Raw genomic sequence first — 23,817 nt, forward strand, 5'->3', positions numbered from 1 at the left:
CGATAAACATAATGAAAAAAGAACATCAGAGTTTCCACCAGGGCTCAGTGGTTTAGGAACCCAACTAGCAACCATGGGGATGCAGATTTGATCCCTGGTTGGCCTTGATCAGTGAGTTAAGAATCTGGTGTTGCTGTGAGCTGTGGTGTAGGCTGCAGATGTGGCTGGGATCTGGCTTTGCTGTGGTGTAGGCTGGTGGCTACAGCTCTGATTTGACCCCTAGCCTGGGATCTCCACATGCTACTAGTACAGCCCCAAGAAGACAAATTAAAAAAAAAAAAAAAAAAAAAAAAAAAAAAAAGAATGTGTGTGTGTGTATGTGTGTGTACATGTGAGTCACTCTGATATTCAGTAGAAATTAACACGTTGTAAATAAACTACACTTCAAGAAGATACATTTTTTAAATGCCCAGACCCTTAGTCCAAAGTGCTTTTTAAACTCTATTTATTTATTTGTTTTGGCCAGGCCCACAGCATGCAGAAGTTCCTGGACCAGGGATCAAAGCTGAGCCACAGCAATGACAATATCAAATCCCCAACCACTGGGCCACCAAGGTACTCCTTAAAATACAGTTTTTAAATGTCCAAAATATAATTCAATATTACTCAGCATATAAAGAACTGGAAAAATTGCAACTTGCATGGCAAAAAAACAATCAACAGATGTTAATATTAAGACCACAGGGATGTTGTATTTACTTGATAAAGACTTTCAATCAGCTATTATAAAAGTCTTCAAACAATTTATCCTATAGGCTGCCCAGAAAAAGGTTTGTGTCAGGGTAGGGGTGGGGGGGGTCAGAGAGGAACCCTAGATGAAGCAAGATAAGCAAATGTTAATAATTATTGAAACTGAGTGATAGGTACATGGGGGTTAATTGTAATATTCTCTAGTTTGTATATGTTTGACAATTCCTGTGATAAAATTCTTTAAAGTTTTATCTCTCAAATGCTTAAAAATGAAAATGATTTTCCCTCCCCCCCCAAAAGAGTTCAAAACATAGACAAATACTCTTGGTTAGTAAGACATTTCAACAAAAAAAATAAAGGATATAAAGAAGAATCAAATGTTACAACTTTTGAATACAATAACCAAAATTTAAAAGAAAACTCACTGCATAGGCTAAACAGCGGAATGGAGATGACAGAAAAAAAAAATCAGTGAACGCGAAGACAGATCAAATAAAATTATCTCATCTGAAAAGTGAAGAGAAAAAAGTTTATCAAAAAATAAAAACAAATAAACAGAGCCTCAAGGATCTGTGGGACAACATTAAAAGATTTAACATTCATATAACCAGAGCCCCAGAAAGAGAGGAGAAAGTGGACGGTGCAGAAAAATATTTAAACTAATGACTGAGAACTTCCCAAATCTAAAGAAGGACAGAGGAGTTCCCATCATGGCTCAGCGGTTAATGAACCCTATTAGTATCCATGAGGACATGGGTTCAATCCCTGGACTTGCTCAGTGGTTGAAGACTGGGTGTTGCTGTGAGCTGTGGTGTAGGTCGCAGACACGGCTCAGGTCCAGCGTGGCTGTGGCTATTGGCTACAGCTCCAATTTGACCCCCAGCCTGGGAACTTCCATATACCCTAAAAAGACAAAAAAAAAAAAGACAGAAACCTACAGATTCAAGAAGCTCATTAAACACTAAACAGGTAAATTCCAAGAAATCCATTGCAAGACACACTGTAAAGTCACCCTAAGCTGAAGATGAAACTTGAAAAGGAGTCAGAGATCATGAAAAACTGATGTGATGACTGAAGAGAAGAAAGGGGTTTTAAGAAGGTGACAAAGGTTGTCTCCTGTGCCAAAGTCCGGGGCAAGACTTTCTGATTAGCCTTGATCCTCAGACCATAGTGTGTGTCAGAATCACTTGCAGGACTTGTTACAACAACAAAATCAAAATTAGATTTCTAGGCCTATCCCCAGACGTTCTGATCCAGCAGGTCAAGGATGGAGTCTGGGAATTTGCATTTTGAGAAGTTCCTGGGTATTACTAACATTGTTGACCTAGGAACGTATTCTAAGAACCAGCAGCTTTGGGTATAATCTTTAAGAAGAGTTAGGGCTTGACACTCAATAGTTCCTGCTGAATGAATCATCCACGTGCAAGTGGCAGGTGTTAGCTTTGCAGGTCTCAAATTTGAAGAAGAAATCTAATGAGTGCTTCAGGGCAAGTGCAGTTGAGTTAAATGGGAGGCGAAAGGCTGAGATCTGCTGGCTTCTTGTAATGCTCTTCTGTTCACTAGACATCTTGACTAAACGGCTGGAAAATCTAATTCCCTTTCTAGTTCCACTAAAATTCTTTTTTAATTTGTCACTGAACAACTCATATCAGCCCTTCAGCGGATGAAAATTTTATCAAAGGCTCCTCAGCTCCACTCCCCAGACAATCACCTGTTCCAAGAGCTTGAATAGATGCAAACACAGTTTGGCACTCAAGCATAGCACATTCAAATGCACCTAAGTGTAAATTCCCCAGATGGAGTTCCTGCAGCACTTCTAACTGGAGAGATGAACCCTCCATAGCTCTGACAAACCAGCAAGATCAAAGGCATCCACTGATATGAATGGAAAAATTGATTATATTTAACAACTATCAGCTTTAACCATTAGAATAAAAAAGAAAAAATAATAATAACTAAAACAAGAGGAAATAGTTCCTGGCAATTATACAGCAAAGGCTCAAATACATTTTAAAATATAACTCACTTGATTTTTGTACATTTCACATTAAACATATGAAAAAAGGAAAACCTAAGGTTCGAGACTCTACCAAAAACAGCTCAAGGCCTATGGACTAGATGCTGTGGTCAAGGCATGCTTTCTTCTCTAGCAAAGGCCTCCTCTTTCTATTGAATCATAGAAAGGAAACTACATGTCTAAGAACACACCCACTGAACAGTGTGGTTAGATGCAAGGCTGCATATGCTTTGCACTGTTTCTGGAAGAACTCAAAAAAGAGCAGAAAAGCTTCAGAGGCTAGGCTTTAGACAAAATGCAGTGTAGACATCATCGCATTTAACTCTCTGAGTATTAGCAAACGCTTTTCTTTTTAGTGACATAACCAGATGAAAACATTCCTGTAATTCAAGGCAGAGGAAATACTCTTCAAGCAACGTGAAAGAAGGCAGTTAACTGAAAACAGGTAAAAAAAAAACTTCCCTGGCAATAGTGACAATCTGCTCAACACAGATAAAGCTCCTATTAGTTGACATTCACAAGTGTCTTAAGTGATTTTCATAAGGAAGTGGTAATTACTACATGTGCTTTTAATGGCACAGACTAACTAACACATTTCCAAATGAATACTCATTTACTAATGAAAAGAGACATTTAAATACCAAGTATCAGCAATATACTGAAGACTGGTAGTAAAGAGACAGGAAGCTGCTGGGGAACCAGGAATCCAGACAAACGCAGAGTTAATACCATGTGATATTATAATATCTGCATTTTTAATAGCTTTACTTAAAAAATGGTTTCATGGGTAAACGCCAAAGTAGTTTTTGGTGTGTGACCGCACTGCTGTTTTTCACCTTGTCTGCCTGTTATGACTACATTTTAATGAAGCACATATACTATTTTTTGGTTTAGTCTATTTTTTCTCTTTACGAAATAAAATCTCACACAGTGGGAGTTCCCACTGTGGCAAAACAGGATGGGCAGCATCTCTGCAGCATCAGGATGCGGGTTCAATCCCTGGTCCTGCACAGAGGGTTAAAGGATCCAGCAGTGACAACAGGGGTCACCAACTGTGGCTCGGATCTGATCCCTGCCTGGGGAATGCCATGTGCCATGGGGTGGCCAAAAAAAAAAAAGAAAAATAAATAAATAAACAAACACAATCTTGCAGACACAGTTGAACATCCTCATGTGTCCCTGCCTGATTGAGCCCCTTCCCATTCTTCTCCAAAGGTTAACACTATTCTAAAGTAGATATGTGAGTCCCATTCACATCTTTTTATTTTTAGTACCTATTTTTGTAGCCACAAACAACACATCATATTATTTTGTGCTTAAAAACATGTTCCAGTTCTCATTTTAGTGAGCCTCGAAAATCAGGAAAATTTAAGTGCAGAATTCTAATCTTAATTTCTAAAGAACTGTACGTGTTTTTCCCTTGATGGGATCTTTTAGTCTTAAAAGTGTGTATATTAAAAAAAAAAAAAAAAAAAGGTTACCATCTTGCTTCTCTCCTGTGAAGCCTTGAAACACAAAGTCCTCTGACATTTTACTGCCTAAGACCTGCTACTGACATTTATAACCAGCACTGTGTTTCAAGGCTTTAGCATTTTTATATTAATTTCACTAACAGTAACACTGAGAAAGCTGTTCACATAGCAGAATTCCACAGGAATCCAAGCTCACTGAGTTTGAATACCATGGCAAGAAAAGAATTAAGAGTACCCTGCAGGGGACAATCCTAATAATTAACCCTGAAGGCCAATTAGGACTATTACTTTCTAAGGACGAGTCACATCTTCAATATGAAGATGAAAAATTTAGTTCCAGCCATGACTAACTTGAATAGGCATATTTTTCAAAAGGACTTTAAAAATTTAAGATAAAAAGACCACTCAATAAAAATACTGCGTGGGGGATACATTTATTACTTACCTACCACACCTCAATCCACAGAGAATTAGAAACATAATCATTGCTACATGTGCATATGGCAATGGAAAAAGAAGCCACTTCTCTGAACCAAATACATAAGTTAATAATGGGAGGATAACCTCAATATTAATTATTAAATTCTAAGTGGTTCCCACATTAAAAAATATACGCTCTAAAAGTTCCTCTTTTCTGTTGTGGCACAGCAGAAACGAACCCGACTAGGAACTATGAGGTTCGGGGTTTGATCCCTGGCCTTGATCAGTGGGTTAAGGATCGAGCCTTGCCATGAGCTGTGTGGTGAAGGTCTCAGATGCGACTCAGATCTGGCATTGCTGTGGCTGTGGCATAGGCCGGCACGTATAGCTCCAATCGGACCCCTAGCCTGGGAACTTCCATATGCCATAGTAATAAAAAATAAAATTCCTCCTTCAGTATGTAGTTTGGAACTCTGGACTCCTTTTCTCACAAAAACATCATTACATGTAACAGCTTCCAGGCAAATCTGCAAGAGATTAATTAACCCATAACATGGCAGGAGCGGTGATCACTGGAATCCACTTAACAGGCTTCTTAGCATCCAGTGGCCAGGACTTCAGGTGGCCTAAGTTCCAGAAGCTCCAGGGAAACATGTCCTTATATCGGAGGAAACAGTCCAATGGACAGACAACAAAGCCAGGTAGATCCAGCAGCGGACACTGACCTTTGTGGACTATTTGTGATTCAAGCACTGGTTTGTGCTAAGGAGCACCCCCAAGTTAACCTCCACTGTAACCGCTTCTCTAACATCTTGTGTCTCCTCAGACACCAGTCTGCATCTGGCGTGTCTGGAAGAGCAATGCACCAGACTCAGAAGTCCTGGAGTCCAGATGCTGAATTCTTTGGGCCTCGCTTTCCCATATGGTCTTCAATCGATATGCTCATAGGCCCTCTGTGCTTGAAATAATCGAAACAGATTATTATAGAATACATGTAAGTTCTTTCCTTTCCGTTTTTGAGCTGTTAATGTATACAGCTATGTTCAGAACTTTGTATACATGAATAAATGCGGTTCAAAAGCACATAAATTAAAAGCCTTCAATGTTTTATTGGAGGAAAGTGATGAAAACTTAAACATGACAAGAGGCATATTGAATAAACAGAAGCCCCAAGATGGAAAAACATTTTTTAAATGTTAACAAATCAAATCAATTTAGAATCTAACGTCTCAAAGGCTATTTTAGTGCAAGACGATTCTAAAATTTCTTTGAAAAAAATAGGCATGAATAGCAAAAAAAAACACTCAAGTAAGAACAGAAATAAAAGCATGTTATAGAATAATAAGCATTAAAACTGTGTGATATTGGTATAAAAACAGAAATAGAGTACTGGAACAAAGTGGAAAGCCAAAAAATATAGTACTTTGTATGACTTTTTAAACTTATTGGGAAAATAAATTTCTTCAAAAGCAAAGTGCTGAGAAGGTTATGATAATGGTATATCAATGTGGGAGAAAATTATGTCCACACTTTCTATACCAGTGAAACCCAGATGTACTAAATATTTAAAAATGAATTTTCAGAGTTCTACTCATGCATTAACAATGATACTGAAAACCAGGACAAGCCTCTTGTGAAATCCTGTAACAATAACCAGAGCCATCACCACAAGGTCACCGCCCTCTGAGCTGAGGGAGATGCAGCCAGTACAGAGATCTCTGCTGGACAAGGACACACGTCTCCTATCTCTCATCATGACCCCTGCATCACCCCTGCTGCCTGAAGCAACAGCAGCAGGACCGTCACCTGAGGCCCTAAGAGAGGCCAGACAGGTGGCCTGGCTGTGGTCCAGATCCAGTTACATAATTCACTTGTGGGGTCATCTGTCAACTGTGTATCCTCTAATTCCACCTACTGTGCACAGAAGGGCAAGGACTGCCACTGAAGAGCCTTACCAAGTGACCTCTTGGCTGCCAGCCAATTACGGTGACTTTCTCAGCTCAGGGCAGAGAGAGCTTCTCACCATGATCAATACTCCTGCCTGGCAAGATCCAGGTTCTCCAGACCTTATTGCCAGGACCTTTGTCCTGGCTGCAAAAAAAGCCAGGATTGCTGCTTTGGTAACGGTAACTGGGTGCTCCCTGTGTCTTTGCTTGGGCTGATCACTGGCTACTTCTGACCTCTGACCTTCCTGGATAGCCCCAAGGCATCAGATGTCACCCAAGTTCAACTAAACTTGAGACTGAGAAATACTAAGAACAAAAAACAAACAAAAACCAATGAAGAGATAGATGAATGGAAGGATGGGTGGATGATGGGTGATGTGGAGATGATACCTGGGTGGGTGCTCCATCAGCTGCTTTTCAAATGTCTTTGATGGACTCTCTGTGCCTCCTGTAAAAGGAAGATCACCCTGGTCCAGGCTGCTGTCCTTTGTCTCTGAGATAACTCCTTGGAACTGATTTCTGATATGACTTCACTAACACCAATCAACTACATGCTTTCCAGTCTCCATCTGTCCAATTCCTATGTCACAGCAGATACAACCTTGTAGTATGTAACCATGAAAACTAATTATAAAGCTGAGATATAATACGCCAAAGAGAGCTTAAAATAGAATGTCAATGTCTTTCTTCCTTCTTGTATAGTTCCATACAAAAGCCCTTAGATGGGGCTGGCAAAGCTGGCATCAGCACAGGAATGGAAGGGAGCCTTGGCATAAGGTGAGGAAGGTATTGGCACCAGGAGAAGGGTGAGGGCGGTGGTGGCCCAGTGTCGGGTGTCAGAGCCCAAGGAGGAAGAGGAGGGTCCTTAAATGAAGAAGAGCCAGAAGTGACAGGACACTGGTTATACAATGGGAGTCAAGTTCATCACTGTCAGAAAGGGGCTTCAAATAAGAAAAGGGAGAAAACTAGAAAGAACTCTATGGTACAGGGAATTAGAGGTATCGGTATGAATTCCTGGTTAGCAATACAGATACTGAAATACAGGTTTTTCAATATACCAGTATAAACAGATACAGAAATATAGTTGTAAATGTTACACACACATACACACGTACATTTTCCCTAACTCTGTTGACTGGCAAGACCTGGGAACAGCAACACTCCAATAGCAATGATCACATCCAGTGCCCAGATCTTGGTCTCTAAATCCCATTCTCCACCAAAAGGAAGTAGGGCTCCTCAGAGAACTGGCTGATTCCAGAGAAGTTTAAGATGAGCCTGGAATAGCTTGTTGTGTCAGAAAGTAAGGAAGTAGTCACGGACAACAAGGAAGAGCTAAAAAGCACAAAAACCAACTTGAAGGAATTCCTACTGCCCAAATTCAGGACAATTTGAGCATCAAAATAAGCAATGACAGAAAGGGACCAAAACCTACCAAAGAAAAGAGCAAGACATGTGACCCTGTTGATTTTAATAAACAAAGAAGGTTCTTTCTTACAGTAAAAATGCCAACCAATAACTGTAGAAGGAAGAAAATCACCATGTGCCAGACATCAGAATAATAATGACATCAGACAAAAACAACAATGGATTCTAAAACAGGTGGATTGAAAGTATGACAAAAAAATAGAATATTTGGAAGTTCCCGTCGTGGCTCAGTGGTTAACGAATCCGACTAGGAACCATGAGGTTGCAGGTTCTATCCCTGCCCTTGCTCAGTGGGTTGGGGATCTGGCACTGCCGTGAGCTGTGGTGTAGGTCGCAGACGTGGCTCAGATCCCGAGTTGCTGTGGCTGTGGCGTAGGCCAGTGGCTGCAGCTCCAATTCGACCCCTAGCCTGGGAACTTCCATATGCCACGGGAGCGGCCCAAGAAATGGCAAAAAGACAAAAAGACAAAAAAAAAAAAAAAAGAATAGAATATTTATGATCCCCAAGTACCTTCCCGATAGCCTTATTAATGAGAAAGGGGGGAAAGATTAACTTCATAGCGAAGTAGCCTGGAAGGCTGTCCTTAATGAAGTGACCAAAACAAGCATCCTCAGTAACAGGACGAACAGAAACCATGTAATGAGACATGAGAAAATTACGGCATCACTTCTCTGACATTTTTGACATCATTCTCTGTCAAAAACGGTATTAGTCTAATCACGAGGAAACCATCTCATAAATTCTACATTTATGGAGAAGGACATTCCACAGCACATCTGACCTGCAATGTTCAAAACTGCCAGAGTCATAAGAGTCAAGGCAAGACCAAGGCACATGTGTAGACTGAAGGAGCAACGTGGCAACCCAATGCATCATGACGCTGGACTGAATAACAGACACTGTCAGGACAAATGGCCAAACTTGAAGGGGGTCTGAGAACCAGGTGGTAGGAACGCATCTCTTACTTTTGCAGTGTGGACAGCTGTTCTGTAACTGCACAGGAGAACACCAACCACTGTCAGAAATATTTAGGGATGCCAGAGTATCACGTTGGCAACTTACTCTCAAAAATCCTGAAGTTAAGAGGTTCTTGCAAATTTTCTATAATACTGAAATTACTTCAAAAGAAAAAAACAAAGATATGATACTAGACCCCCTAAGTATGTTACAACTATTCATAAAAAAATATAAATAAGGAGATACAATTATCAAAAGAAGTCGCTGTGTTAAGGTTTTGCATTTGAAGGGCACTTTTGAAACTTAAATGCCTTTAAAGCCATATTTCCATAACATCAATAATGTTTGGAGTTCCTGGTGTGGCGCAGTGGTTAATGAATCCGACTAGAAACCCTGAGGTTGCAGGTTCGATCCCTGGCCTCGCTCAGTGGGTCAAGGATCTGGTGTTGCCATGAGCTGTGGTGTATGTCGAAGACGCGGCTTGGATCACACGTTGCTGTGGCTCTGGTGTAGGCTGGTGGCTACAGCTGCGATTGGACCCCCTAGCCTGGAAACCTCCATATGCCGTGGGAAGTGGCCCTAGAAAAGACAAAAAAATAATAATAATAATGATAATGTTTATGCCGCCGTGTGTGTGTGTGTGTATATACATATAGGCATTTATATACGTGCCCATTTTATTAAGAAGTCATCTGCAAAAAAAAAGGAAACAGCCTACTGAAGCAAACAGTCTTTACCCTATTCACAAACAAACAGCAGTTAATTCAAAGATGCACACGTTCCCCCGTTACCTCATTGACTTGCTTTTGGGAAACAAAGTACATGAAGAACTCAGAACCAAAAGCCGATACCTTGATTGAGGTGTGTAGCCTCCATGATCTGAACACCGTTCACAGAGCACTGGGCCCCATTCAGGGGGATCAGAGTCACTGTCCCCCCGACATTTTCAAAGATGCAGTGCTCACTCTCCAAGTCAAGGCCGTGAAGAACTGAGACAGAAAAACAGAGAAGGAAAATATTTCCTGTGGTATCCAGGGCAATGATTCCCAAGCTTTATTTATTTAGTTAGTTAGTCTTTTTAGGGCTGCATGTGCAGCATATGGAAGTTCCCAGGCTAAGGGTCCAATCTGAGCTGCACCTGCCGATCTACACCACAGCCACAGCAATGCCAGATCCAAGCCACAACTGCGACCTACACTGCAGCTTGCAGCAATGCCAGATCCTTAACCCACTGAGCAAGGCAGGGATGGAAGCCCCATCTTCGTGGATCGTAGTTAGGTTCTTAACTTGCTGAGCCACAATGGGAACTCTGTTCATTTATTTTTTCACACTGAATATTGTTCCTTTTCCATACAAAACTGTAAAGTGAAAATTTATGTTGAGTAAGAAAACTGAATTTCAGGAGTTCATGACACCAACTGATGGAACTGTCCCCTGAATGCTACTCAGTGAGTCTGAACATCACCTGCATAAGGAAGTAAGTTCTGACACATTAATTTATTTCATCTCCTGGGAGAAAAGAATTGAGAAACTTCCCTGAATTAAATACCATTGAGTCACTTTGTTTGAGGCTAAATAAATTTCCTCCATCAGTTACCCAAATGTTACAGAAAAACAGAAGGGACAAAAGGGCCCTGTGGCTCAAGGACTTACTGTGAGCTCCAAATGACACTGTGTTCCAGGAGCACAAACCGAAGGTGGAAGGCAAACCTGGCCTGGTGTGGATCCGGGGAGGCACAAGGATGTCTGAGGAGTGCTCAGGTGACAAAGCCACGGAGCTCACTCTGAGAGAACTTGACCCCCTTGGACTGCTCAGAGCCCATGGCTACTGAGGGCCACCTACTCTGCTCTGAACTCCCTGAGCTGTGTCTGATGAGAGGCCAGGCATGGATGTGAACGCCTATCAAATGAACCTATACGATTTTAGGCACAATTCTTGGCCAGCTTCTGAGAAGCATAAACCAAGCAGCTCCCAGTATTCTCCACAGAACTGCACTACTGAACATTTGTGTTCACAGAGAACAGGTGTTCTTAGCACTTACCATCATTTGTAAGAAAACAGTTGAACCTAAGGACTTCGAGGAATTGGTTTTCACCATAAATAGTAAATGCACGTAGGAATGTGCGAGGCTTGATAAACAGCTTATGCTGACAAGGAAGCAAGTTCATTGCCAGCAATTGCCCCTCTGTAACACACACATACACAAAATCATGTGAATTCCCAAGGTTATGCTTGTGAAGCCTGGCAAGACCTCACTGGGCTCAGGTCTGAATCCCAGGTTGTCTGTATACCCAGTAAAGATGCTGGAGAAACCCAGGAAGTCATGCTCTGTGTGTGTGTGTGTGTGTGTGTGTGTGTGTACACTGTGTATGAGTGTATCCTACTTTCTTGCTCATCTTTGCACAGGTAAGTTTCACCTTTAATGATTTCCCATTAAAGATTCTTATATCTGATCCCTGTACCTGTTAGCATACTGCCATCGATCACTGTCCCCCTGGGATAAAAGTTTTTTGTTTTGTTTTTTTTGTCTTTTTCACTTTTTCTAGGGCCACACTGGTGGCATATGGAGGTTCCCAGGCTAGGGGCTGAACCAGAGCTGCAGTCACTGGCCTATGCCACAGCCACAGCAATGCGGAATCCGAGCCACGTCTGCGACCTACACCACAGCTCATGGCAATGCCGGATCCTTAACCGACTGTGCAAGGCCAAGGATTGGACCCACAACCTCATGGTTCTCATGGTTCCTACTCGGATTCGTTAACCACTGAGCCAGGACGGGAACTCCGAGTCAAATCATTTAAACAACAGTACACTTGAAAGACATCGCAGAGGACATGGGCCCAGGGTGTATGTAGGGCAAGGATCCACAGCTCGTTTTATTCACTAATTGTTCTGTGTTACCCATTTGAGTTTAGTTCAAAATTACACAGATACACATTCTGATCAATATTGTATGTGAAACTTCTTTTTATAATTACTTCAATGTCAGTCATTCAAAAAAAAATGTTTTTCATTAAGTGATCTAAAGAAAAATCATTGGGGGAGTGTCCGTTTTGGCTCAGCAGGTTAAGGACCCAAGGTTGTCTCTGTGAGGATGTGGGTTTGACCCCTGCCTTCACTCAGAGGGTTAAGGAACCGGCATTGCCAGAAGCTGCGGCATAGGTCACAGGTGCGGCTTGGATCTGGCGTGGCTGTGGTGTAGGCTGGCAGCTGCAGGTCCGATTTACCCCTAGACTGGGAATTTCCATATGCCGCAGGTGTGGCCCTAAAATGAAATTTAAAAAATCACTGGAAAGAGGGAATTGATAAAGATTCTCACCAATATCTTGTTCTGTTGAAGCATCTTCTCTGCCAACATACGTCTGACCTTCCTAGGGAGAAAAATCACACAAAATTGATCAGTAAGAACATGAGGAATGGTCTGTTTCTCCATCTGTCATTGAAACCCGAGTGACCTGGTGACCAACGAGCTGAGCTCTGTCCCAAACAGGTCACAGCCGCAGTGCAACTGGAGTTCCCTCGGGCTCTATGATAACAACCGCGTGGTCAGGAAAATGGCGAGGGTCCCGAGGCTCAGCCCTGACAAGGCTTGGACTCCTGTTTCAGCATCAATAACCTGCCCGTGCCAGCAATCTCACAGACGTTCTGATCCCCCCTGACAAGCTTCTCCTTGCGCAACCAGAGGTTTCTTTGTGTCTAAAGATATGGCTGAGGGGAGCCCGTGAAGCACAAGTGCAACACCATTCTCATGTTAAGTCAGGGATCAAGGAGAAGATACTAAAGTCAAGGTTAAAGAGGCAACTACTGATACGGATGCAGAAATTCTGCTCTCTTGACAAGAATAGCCTGCTCGGGACCAGGTCCAATAACGTAGGTGGGAGACAACTATATAATTAACACAAGAGACCAGGAAACTGTCTACACAACAAATCCCAGTTCTATGTGCTTGTAACTTCTTCTTTGGTCTGCCTGCTTTTGGTTCCTGACTCCTTAATGATTCTACAAATGAGAAGGCAAAAAGTGAATGATGGGGCTTCATTTAGCTTCAGAACCACATAAAAGGGGGATTCCGAACACCACAGAATTGCACCCAACTGCCAAAAACCCCCAAGGGGCTGGGGGATTTGTTATTTACTCTTTGCTGTCACAGCTGCGTTCCTGGATATGGAGTATTACAATAAACCTCGCACCTGTCCAAGGGCAGAGCTGAAAACAAAATGAGAACATTCCACTTAAGCAGAGTCTACCTTCAGGTGATATAAGATGATTCCAGTACTCAGAAGGTCGTCATCGATGCCAATCAAGTGGGGCAGCTCGGAATCCAAGACAACGCCAATCCCTTCCTTCCTCAGGGCGAGAGTCTGTTCCTGAAATGAGAGGGAAAAGAAAGGAAAAGGTTACCCTGGGGAAAGAAAACTTCCTATTAGGTGCTCATTCTAACTCTCGTATTAAAATGAGCAAGGTTTTATTTCTCACCCAAAAAAACTGCAAGAAAAATGGACTATAAACTTCATGTTGAAATCATGGCACATGGTGGGCAAAGCAAGCTCGGAACATATAGGAAACTCAATATAGGAGTTCCCTTGTGGTGCAGTGGGTTAAGGACCCAGTGTTGTTACTGCAGCGGCTCGGATTGCTGCTATGATGCAGGTTTAATCCCTGGCTTGGGAATTGCCAGATGTCATGGAGTGGCCAAAAAAAAAAAAAAAAAAAAAAAAAAGCTCAATATAAAGTGATATACATGAATACACACACACAAAGCTAACCTCAAACCTTGCCTTCCTTAGGAAAGGCTTAGGACCACTCAACCACAAAGTAATCTTTCTCCCTCTTCAGAACCTTTATTTCACTTAATACCTAGATGTCTCCTGACTCATTGTTTCTCCTTCCCAATTACTAGGGTCAAACTGCGCATGGCCCTAAAAGCAATTCTCCTCTGTGAGTTAGCTCCCCTGCACTAGAGGTACCTGACCCTGTGTCCTGCATCACTTTCTCCTGCCCACCTACCATCCGAACCTACACAGGCCTCTGCTACATATCTCCCAACCTTGTCTCTCTTGATCCTGCGTACCCCCGACCCCAGCTACCACCAATTTCTCTGTGGCCCTTTAGGAAAAACCGCCTCCAAAGGGTTCCTACACCTTCGGTCCTCCAATTCCTCCCCTCTGGCTCTCTCTTGAACCTGCTTCCATGGAGTCTCTCATCCCAGGGACTCCAGTGTCTACAGCCATCCCTTGATGATACAACTTGCCTCCTTGACTTTACCTGCAATCTACATGGCCGGTCCCCGGACACCCTCGGGGGTAGGGGACTCGTTCCAGAACCCCCACAGATACCAAAATCCAAGGATGCTCAAGTCCCTTAGGTAAAAGGGCATAGTATCTGCATATGCCCTATACACATCCTCCCTTATATTTAAATCATCTCAGGATAACTTATATCACCTAATACAATGCTAGGTAAATAGCTGTAAACATAAGGGGAATGCTATGTAGACGCTTGCTAGCAAATTCAAGTATCGCCTTTTGGAACTATCTGAATTTTTTTTCTCTCCAAATATTTTTGATCTGTGATGTTGCACCTACAGAGGGCTTGACTGTAAGTGGATGACTCAAATCTAAGTCTGCAGACAGCCCTGTCCCTGACAGCTCCACACTCCTGACACACCCCGCCTTCCTCAGCAGACCTGCCGGGGAGCCAAACAGGCAGCTCGAACTTAACCTCCTGCCTCCCACAGCCGCACGCTCTCCCTTCTCAGTAAATGCCAACCTTCACCAAGTTGCTTGGACCAAAACTCAGGCTCTCCTTTGCTCCTTTCCTTCTCTAAACCTAGGAGCGCTTGGTGTTGGCTCTACCTTCAAAATGTGCCTGGATCAGATAACCACTGGCACTGCACCGCCCTCCTGTCTGGCCCCAACTACCCCCCTATCTTTTGCCCATGCGGCTGCCCCCCACACCCTCGGGCCCCCATCAGGGTCCATGCTCTCCCCCCAGCCAGAGGGCCATCAGGACAGGCCACTCCTATGCTCGGGTCAATTACATAGCCCTCCTTTCTCTGAGCAAAAGCCAACGTCTTGGCAAGGTTCTCCCACGCTCCATGTGACCCCCCCCCTTGGCCGCTCTACCCCCTGCTCAATCCCTCCAGGAACCCAGGCTCCCTGCTGGCACTGAAATGTGCCAGCCAGCCCCCACCTCAGGGCCCTGGTCACTGCTGTCTCTTCTGCTTTTGTGGCTGCCGTCTCCTCTGCTCTCGTCTGTTCCCTCCCGTTCCCTAGAGCACGGTGTCCCAATCTTGGCACCACTGACATTTTAGTCCATATGATTCTTCACTGTGGGGGGGGCCATCCTGTGTACTTGTGTGACATTTAGCAGCATAGCGGGCTAAAACACATCCCTTTCCCAAGGTTGTAACAAACCAAAAATGCCTCCCAACACCGGCAAATGTCCCCTGGGAATGAAGTCTGCCCCTGTTGAGAAGAACCGCCTTTGCTTTACATGTGACTTGGTCTTCACTTCCTCAGGGCTCTGCTCAAAAGCCACCTTCCTGGAGTTCCTATTGTGGCTCAGCAAGTTAAGAACCTGACATAGTGTCCATGAGGACTGAGGTTCAATCCCTGGCCTCACTCAGTGGGTTAAGGGTCTGGTGTTGCTGTGGATGTGGTGTAGGCTGGTAGCTGCAGCTCCATTCAGCCTCTAGCCTGAAAATGTCCTTATATCACAGGTGCAGCCCTAAAAATACACACCCACACAAACCACCTGCCACATGACCCCATAAAGAGCAGTCACCGACCCTATTATCTATCCTGATTAGTTTTTCTCCTTAGCAAGAATCACTCTAAGAGATGTTATACACAAGTTTATCACCTGTCTCCTGACTAGAAGGTAACCCAGTGCCTAATTTCACATCTGACACACAGGAGCTCCTAGTAAGTATTTGTCACATGAATGAATGGAGGTAGATATGCAGAGTTCAGAAAAATGCAGCAAGGAAGGTCAACAGCATCCTCTCAGGGAAGAGACGGAGAGGCCGTTACCCTCAGCCGCATCCGACCCGGACAAAAGACCTGGAAAACCAGGCTTCTCGGCAAGTCCCAGCAGAAAGCAGACAAACTCCAGGAGGTTAAAGATGAAAACTCCATCCTTGAGGCTGGGCTGTGCTGAGTTCACATCCAAGAGCACGACTCTGTGCTCTGTGATGACAAGGTGATGGGAGCAGCCGAGGAGCCAGCCTGGGCTGCTAATGGGGGGGCTCCAGGTCAGAGGCTGCCCAGTCACTAGCTTCCCCACCCCACACCGGCAACCAGACACAGTGAGCAAGACATAGCTCTGGACTCCAAAGGCCAGCACTGCCTGCAACAGAATCAGAACTCCTCACCTTCCAGGGTGGAATAAATGCATCACAAGTCATTTAAGTATTAACACAGTGTACAAAGCCGGCCCTTCTCTAGGTGAAGAATTCAAAACTTCACAGCCTTGCAGACAAGGGGACCGTCAGAAGTTCTGGGAAAGGGCAGGGGAAAGAAAGAAAGAAACCCCAGGCCTTCATCTCTGCAGACCTTCCAGCTTCCACCAAACACCCTTCCACCACACTTGCAGAGCTGGAGTTGGGCCAGAGGGCAATGGAGTGGAGTGGCCAAAAAGATGGTTTTAAAAAAAAAACATAAAAATCATCACTTGAAAGAAAGCAATTTAACAACCATTAAATAGATATGCAGAGAAAATGGCCAATGCATAACTTAGATTCAAGAAAAGGAAACGAAGCGTATCATTGTTCTCAATTAACCCTCTTAGCAGCGGGGCTCCCTCTCCAGGCTCAGAACGTCAGGCAGGGAGGGTGCAGCCTTCCGTCATCCTGCACCCAGGATTTGCTGCACCCAGGCCCTTGCGAATCTGAGCTGAAACAAGCCCTCTAAATAAACCAGCCTCAACTCCTGCCTCTCTGACATTGGTAGAATTTGTGCTTTTCCTCTTGCCAACAGAACTCAAACAGAAGTGGAAAGGCTGGGATTTTTTTTTTAAGATCTGTATTACAGTGGAGAATTGAATCAATACAGCTCAATCTCCTCAAACAATGTCCTCACTCGAAGATCTGGTGGCTCTGAACTGTGACAGCCCTGCTCACACGGTAGGTAGCTCTTGGAAATTGATGGTTCCAGGCCCTCGGGTCCACATGAAAAAGACAGGGACTATTCTCAAAAGTCCAGAGACAGAGTGTTTTCTTTCTGCATAAAAGGGGACCATAACCCAAAACTGAGGGGCAGTATTTTAAACTCTGTGAGCCTCCATTCAAACTAGAAAAACAGTTTTGCACTATATCCTGGTTTAGTTTAAGAATCTTTTTTTTTTAATCCCATTGAAAAATATTTTTTTAACCTTCCTTAAAATAACGCCCATAGACTTTGAAAATCATTTGAAATTCATAACTTCGGAGCCCTTAGGTTAAAAGCAAATCAAAACCACAGTGAGGTACAACCTAACACCAGTCAGAATGGCCATCATTAAAAAGTCTGCAAATAACAAGTGCTGGAAAGGGTGTGGAGAAAAGAGAACCCTCCTACACTGCTAGTGTGAATGTAAATTGGTACAACCGCTATGGAAAACAGTATGGAGGTCCCTCAGAAAACGAAATACAGATATGATCCAGCAATCCCACTCCTAGGCATATATCCAGAGAAAACCATAATTTGAAAAGATACATGTACCCACATGTTCAAAGCAGCACTATTCACAATAGCCAAGACATGGAAACAACCTAAATATCCACTGACAGATGAATAGATTAAGAAGATGTGGTACATATACACAATGGAATACTACTCAGCCATTAGAAAGGACTAAAGATGAGTTCCCATCATGGCTCAGTGGTTAACAATCCTGACTAGCATCTACAAGTATGCAGATTCGATCCCTAGCCTTGCTCAGTGGGTTAAGGATCCGGTGTTCCCATGAGCTATGGTGTAGGTCGCAGGTGCAGCTCAGGTCCCAAGTTGCTGTGGCTGTGGTGTAGGCCAGTGGCTACATCTTCAGTTGGACCCCTAGCCTGGGAACCTCCATATGCCGTGGGTGTGGCCCTAAAAAGACAAAAAGACCCTCCCCCCCAAAAAAAGGACAACATAATGCTATTTGCAGCAACATGGATGCAACCAGAAATTCTCACACTAAGTGAGGTAAGTCAGAAAGAGAAAGACAAATACCATTTAATATCACTTATATGTGGAATCTAAAATATGACACATAGGAGTTCCCATCATGGCTCAGCAATAATGAACCCAGCTGTTATCCACGAGAACAAGCTTTCGACCCCTGGCCTTGCTGAGTGGTAAGGACCCAGCATTGCCATAAGCTGTGGTGTGGGTCACGGGTGCAGCTTGGGTCCTTCGTTGCTGTGGCTGTGGTGGAGGCCAGCAGCTACAGCTTCGACTCAGTACCTAGCCTGGGAACTTCCATATGCTGTGGGTGCAGCCCTAAAAAGACAAAAAAAAATTTTTTTAATTTAAAAATAAAATATGGCACAGATGAACCAATCTACAGAATAGAAACAGTCTCACAGACATAGAAAACAGACTTGTGGTTGCTGAGGTGTGGGGGAGGGGGAAGGACTGGGAGTTTGGGGTTAGTATATGGAAACTACTACATTTCAAATGGACAAGCAATAAGGTCCTGCTGTATTGCCCAGGGAATCTAATCACTTGTGACAGAACATGATAGAAGATAATATGAGAAACAGAATGCATATATATGTATGACTGGATCACTTTGCTGTACAGCAAAATTTACCAGAACTATAACTTTTATTATAATCAACTATAATAAAAAAACTTTAACAACAAGCATTACTTATGCCCACACACACATACACACACACACACACACACACACGCACATACCACCAGCCTGCACTCACACACACTCCCATACACAGAATGGGTAAAACTTGAATTAAGAGAAAGTTTTTCAGGATTGGGAGTGGAGGCAGATGAGTTTATGACTAATGCTGCCCTAAAGCTCTATGACATTCAAGCTGTATTCACTATATGATATTATAAAACTGTCACCTCATAAAACCAGACATGGGGGTTTAAATCATTGCTCAAGTGGAAAAGTAATTTCAGACAAAAATATCTATCACATATAAAATATTTATTGAGTGGCATCTACTGTTATACATAATTTATAAAACGCCTCTTTGATAAGATAGACTATTTAACAAAGCAGGACTGGCGACCCCTTTCCCACTCCAGGCATGCTGGGTCCCAGAGAAAGAAGGGCTCAAATACATATCTCTAAACATATTTTGTACCGAAACAAAGCTTCTTTGCAAATTTTCTTGTATGAAAAGCAAACTATCACCTGATGAAAAAGTGTCAAAAGATGGTACCTGCTTAAACATTCTGTTCATCCTATTTGTAGATGGTATGTTCAGTATGTTTTCCTCCATCCCCTGAATTTAAAGCATGTGTCCAGAGTGGGGATGCTGGCAGCAGCTCTGCTGACATGTCCCTGCAGGCCTGGTGAGTGGCAGGCAGGGTGCTCTGATCCAAAAGGAGACCTCAGGGCCTGGCTCCCTGGGAGTGTCCCATTTATTAAGGTGAGCAGGAATTCTCTCTTTTCATCACCACCACATCCTTAACACCTAGCATTGCACCTGACCAAACTCACCAACTCTCCTGAATCAATAGGTTAAAAAACCAAGACAAAAACTGGTCAACAAAGAAGCCTGTGTCTCCCTCTTGAGAAGCTTCCTGAGAGAGAGATCTTGCCTGGGAAATGCTAGGAGAACTTGGGTCTCACATCTGCCCACCTGCAGTAAGAGCTCTTGAAGGACGGGGGCTGTGTTTCCTCACACTGAGGACCTGAGGTGAACGTAGGTGCACCACGCACACAGCAGTCACTCAATAAGTGCTGATTGTTTGCCACCAGAGGTAGTAAGTGATTTTATCCGAATTTTTGTTGTTGTTAGCCAAGAATTAAAAGTCAGAATTGGGGGGGGGGGGCGGAAATCTAGTCTATGAAGAATTAAGTATTTCACTAAATAGGAGAATTAATTCTGTAGAGTTGCCTCTCGGCATAACACGCACCTCATTTCTGCAAACCTGACCAATAATGACACTCAGCAGAAGACGAGGGGGGTCTCCACACTCGGGGCTTAAAGCACACACCCTGCGCGGGTATGTGGAGGAGGGAGTAGGAGGGCAGATGGGAAGACTTGTATAAAAAATAACACTGTCTTTCCTCTAGCATAGATACTTTTTCATTTAAAAAAAAAAAAAAAAAACTCGTATATGATTTCATTTGAATTTAACAGAAGGAAAAACAACTGAAGTATTTCCTGAATTTCAGCCAAATGTTTCTTTGCTACAGCAGACACTTCCTAAAATACCCTTCTAAGTTCAGACGTTATGAAACATATTTAGAGGGTGACAGCCCTGTGTATATGTATTTTTTGTACATGTTTTGGTTTTAAGTACCACTACCCACCCTTACACGTGTTGGAGTCTATCCACCTCTGCCCAAGCACCTGACCGCCTATACCAAGGCCGTGTCCATCTGGGTCGAGATGGATCCACTTGCTCTCCCTCAGAAGGGCCAGGACACGGCTCCACTCTGTTCAGAAATTAAATGTGGCACCAAGGAAATGTGAAGCAAGTCTGACTTTGGGTCTATGGCAGATAATCTGGTTTTTCTACCCAGACGTCAGAAGAAATCTTCCTTTATTTTTGAAACCCAATAATGAGGCTAGATATTGGTGTTAAATATCCTGTACTCTGAATTTTCCTTAACACGATACATTCTTCTAATCTGTCCAGTTGTTTTCATTTCATGAAAGTTGGCTTGTTCTATATTTCATTTTCTTTTCTCTTTTTTCCAGACTGTCTGATTGGTTTTATTTACTGATTGACTTTTTGCCATGCCCACAGCATGTGGAACTTTCCAGACCAGGGATCAAACTCACTGTCATGGCAGTGACAATGCCAGATCCTGTACTGCTGAGCCACCAGGGAACTCCTCATATTCCTGTTTCATATGTTGACTGTCAACAAGGATGCCAATTATCCTTACGTTACATTGCCTTTGTCTTTATCTTTGAGGGTCTGATTGCTTTAGTACCTTGATGGCTTCATTTGTGTTCAATGAGATTATCAGGGCTTTAATTTTTCACAATTTGATTTCAGTGGCATCTTTTTGTTCCTTTGCTGTTTCTAATTTTATGTTAGTCCTGTGATGGGTGTTGTTTGGACCCCTCTGTCTTTCTGTAGATCCACAGCCTCCCTTTTCATTTCTTTCTCCTCTTACCCATCTTGCTTTGTCAAATTCACATTTCTCATTAACTTATTCCACGAAATGAAAAAACTATAAGGACGTCCCTTCTGCGTGCTGAGGTACGTCTGCATCTCGATCCGGATCTTTTGTCTTTTGCCTATTATACTCCCTTTTTTCTTTCTCTTTGTCCACCCATCTGTTGTCTAGCCATCCATCAAGCCATCGCTGCACTTATCTTTATATAATTGCCTATATTTTTCATCTATGTGTGCGTAGGTGTATCTGTCCAGAAATCCTGCTGCTCTAATATGGGATGGGCAACTCCCTGCCTCCTGTCCGGCCCTGTCTGTGACCTTTCTAGTTTGAAGACTGAGTGGATCTGTGTTTGATCCACTTGTCTCTGGCCAGGCGGGGTGACAGAGCCAAGAGCTCGCAACAGAAGCACTTAAAGGCTTCCTCGGAATTCCTGAGCTCTGGGCTCTCTTCACAGAGGATGTTAAATATCCTCTACTGGGTGTCTCTGTCCTCCCAAGAAGAGCCAGCTGCCATGGGGACACTGCCTCCAGGTTCCCTATATCACAGAGTCAGCTCTGCTCCCCAGAGGCCCAGTTTCTACGATCCCTCTCCAAGAAGAGGCAAATCACCATGTCTGTCCGCCCGCCCCCAGATCTGCAGGTGGAGAAGGGTTTTAAGAACCCTCACTAACTTGGTTTCTGAGGCCCTGGCTTAGGCACCCCCATCCTCAACCTTCCCTTCTTAACATCAAAGTCAAGAACAGGATTTTAGGAGTTCCCGCCATGGTTCAGCGGAAACGAAGCTGACCAGCGCCCATGAGGATGCAGGCTCGATCCCTGGCCTCACTCAGTAGGTTAACAATCGAGTGCTGCCATGAGCTGTGGTGTAAGCCAGACATGGCTCAGATCTGGCATTGCTGTGGCTGTGGTGTAGGCCAGCATGTGTAGCTCCAATTCAACCCCTAGCCTTGGACCTTCCATATGCTCCAAAAAGCAAAAAAAAAAAACAAAACAGGATTTCAACAGACTACAAAAAGGAAGGAAGAACACAAAGGGTACTTCAGGTTTGAGGGGGATGTCTCTTGAGCAAAGACATGGAGGCAGAAAATATGGGCACATACAGAAGGGACCACTGGACATTGATTTAACTGATAAACCCCAAAAAAGAATGGTCTGGAAAGACAGGCAGATGGTCATTACTTGATTCAAAAGCCAGGAAGCCATTGAGAATCCTGAAAATAGGAACTGGCTGATGGAAGATGAACTGGCAAGGATGCACAGGAAAAATCCTAAAAGTATGCCCACTGGCATTCACCCAGACACTACAGTTTCTTGTACCTTCCTCTGCACAAAGAAAGAATCCTGTCCATCTCACAGAAGAAAGATGACCAGGAAGTCAGCAAAGTTGTACCTGTCAAACGCCTCAGCACCTTCCTGTCCTCCTCCACCCTTTGTTCATGCAACCTCAGCAAGCAGTGATGACAAGAAGGAATGATCTCCTTTGCTTTCCTCCAGGAAATAAATCAGTTCTTGCTATGTTCCCGCAGAGCATGATGAGGTGGGTAAAAACAGTATTTGCTGCCTAGGAGGGTGTTCCAAGTTCCTGCAACGCTGACTGGGAGGTAACGTGTAATCCCTCCAGGAAGAGCTCTATTAATTATGCTCCTCAAATAAGAATGATAATTTTGTCTTTTTAGGGCCGCATCTGTAGCATACGGAAGTTCCCAGGCTAGGGATTGAATTGGAGCTGCAGCTGCCAGCCTACACCACACCCACAGCAATGCCAGATCCTTAACTCACTGAGAGGGTCAAGGGTTAAACCTGGAACCTCATGGATACCAGCCAGTCTCTGTAAGCCACTGAGCCACTATGGGAACTCCCAGATTTTTTTTTTTTTTTTTAATTACAAACACAGAGAAAGGGAAGAACAGCTTGTGAGAGTTCAGGACTGGACATCTACCTAAACTGAAAAGGTCTGGAATGTACCTCAGACCTTGAGAGGCCAGGACGGACCAGGAATCAGCCTCCATCACGTTGAGGACTAAGGAAGGAGATGGTTCAGGTCAGGGGGCAGAATGAGCAACCCATAGGTCGCAAAAACAAAGGAAGGATCACGTGGGTCAACCCAGAAGTTTCGCCTCTAACCCCACAGCCAGACCATCAGGAGACTAGCTCCTGGAAGCGCAGGGCTGCCAGGATCGCCCACGACCTCCCGTCTCCACTGCTCTGCCATCGCCATCTCCTGCCTAGCCTCTGATGTCCCCAACTGTCCTTCTGCCTCCTCCCCTGCCACCTCACAATCTGTTCTCCATGTGACATCCAGAGCCTGCTTTCCAAAATGCCAAGAGCTCACACATAAAGCCCTACACTATTCTCAGGCATTTGGAAGAAAAAGGCACTGAAGCTCACTTCATCTGGCCCCGACCCACCTCTGCAATCTCACCCCCTAACTCACATGTGACCGCCAACACTCCAGCCTCAGCGGCCTCCTCACTCCCACTGCAGGACCTTAGCACAGGCTGTTCCTTCTGCCCAGGACATGTTCCCCCTAAGTCTGCAGGCTGGACCCTTCGTGTTCATCAGCCCTTACTGCACATGCTGTCTGCTCTT

General features: G+C 43.9%; 1 protein-coding gene across 36 annotated transcripts in view; it reads right to left on the reverse strand.

The window, feature by feature from the left end:
- Positions 1-23,817, reverse strand: part of KIF16B (kinesin family member 16B) — a 308,817-nt gene that overhangs the window by 140,371 nt on the left and 144,629 nt on the right. For all 36 annotated transcript variants that reach the window (XM_085004496.1, XM_085004502.1, XM_021078047.2 and 33 more), the window contains 3 exons: positions 13,180-13,299; positions 12,252-12,303; positions 9,783-9,920 (listed from right to left, as the gene is read on the reverse strand). In XM_085004496.1, coding sequence (XP_084860622.1) covers positions 9,783-9,920; positions 12,252-12,303; positions 13,180-13,299 — 310 coding nt within the window. The remainder of the gene's footprint in view (positions 1-9,782; positions 9,921-12,251; positions 12,304-13,179; positions 13,300-23,817) is intronic.

Source organism: Sus scrofa, chromosome 17 (genome assembly GCF_054392235.1).
Source record: "Sus scrofa isolate SSC_HxYL_T2T_F1_AM1 chromosome 17, Sscrofa_HxYL_maternal_Yorkshire_Landrace_v2.0, whole genome shotgun sequence".
NCBI lineage: Eukaryota > Metazoa > Chordata > Mammalia > Artiodactyla > Suidae > Sus > Sus scrofa.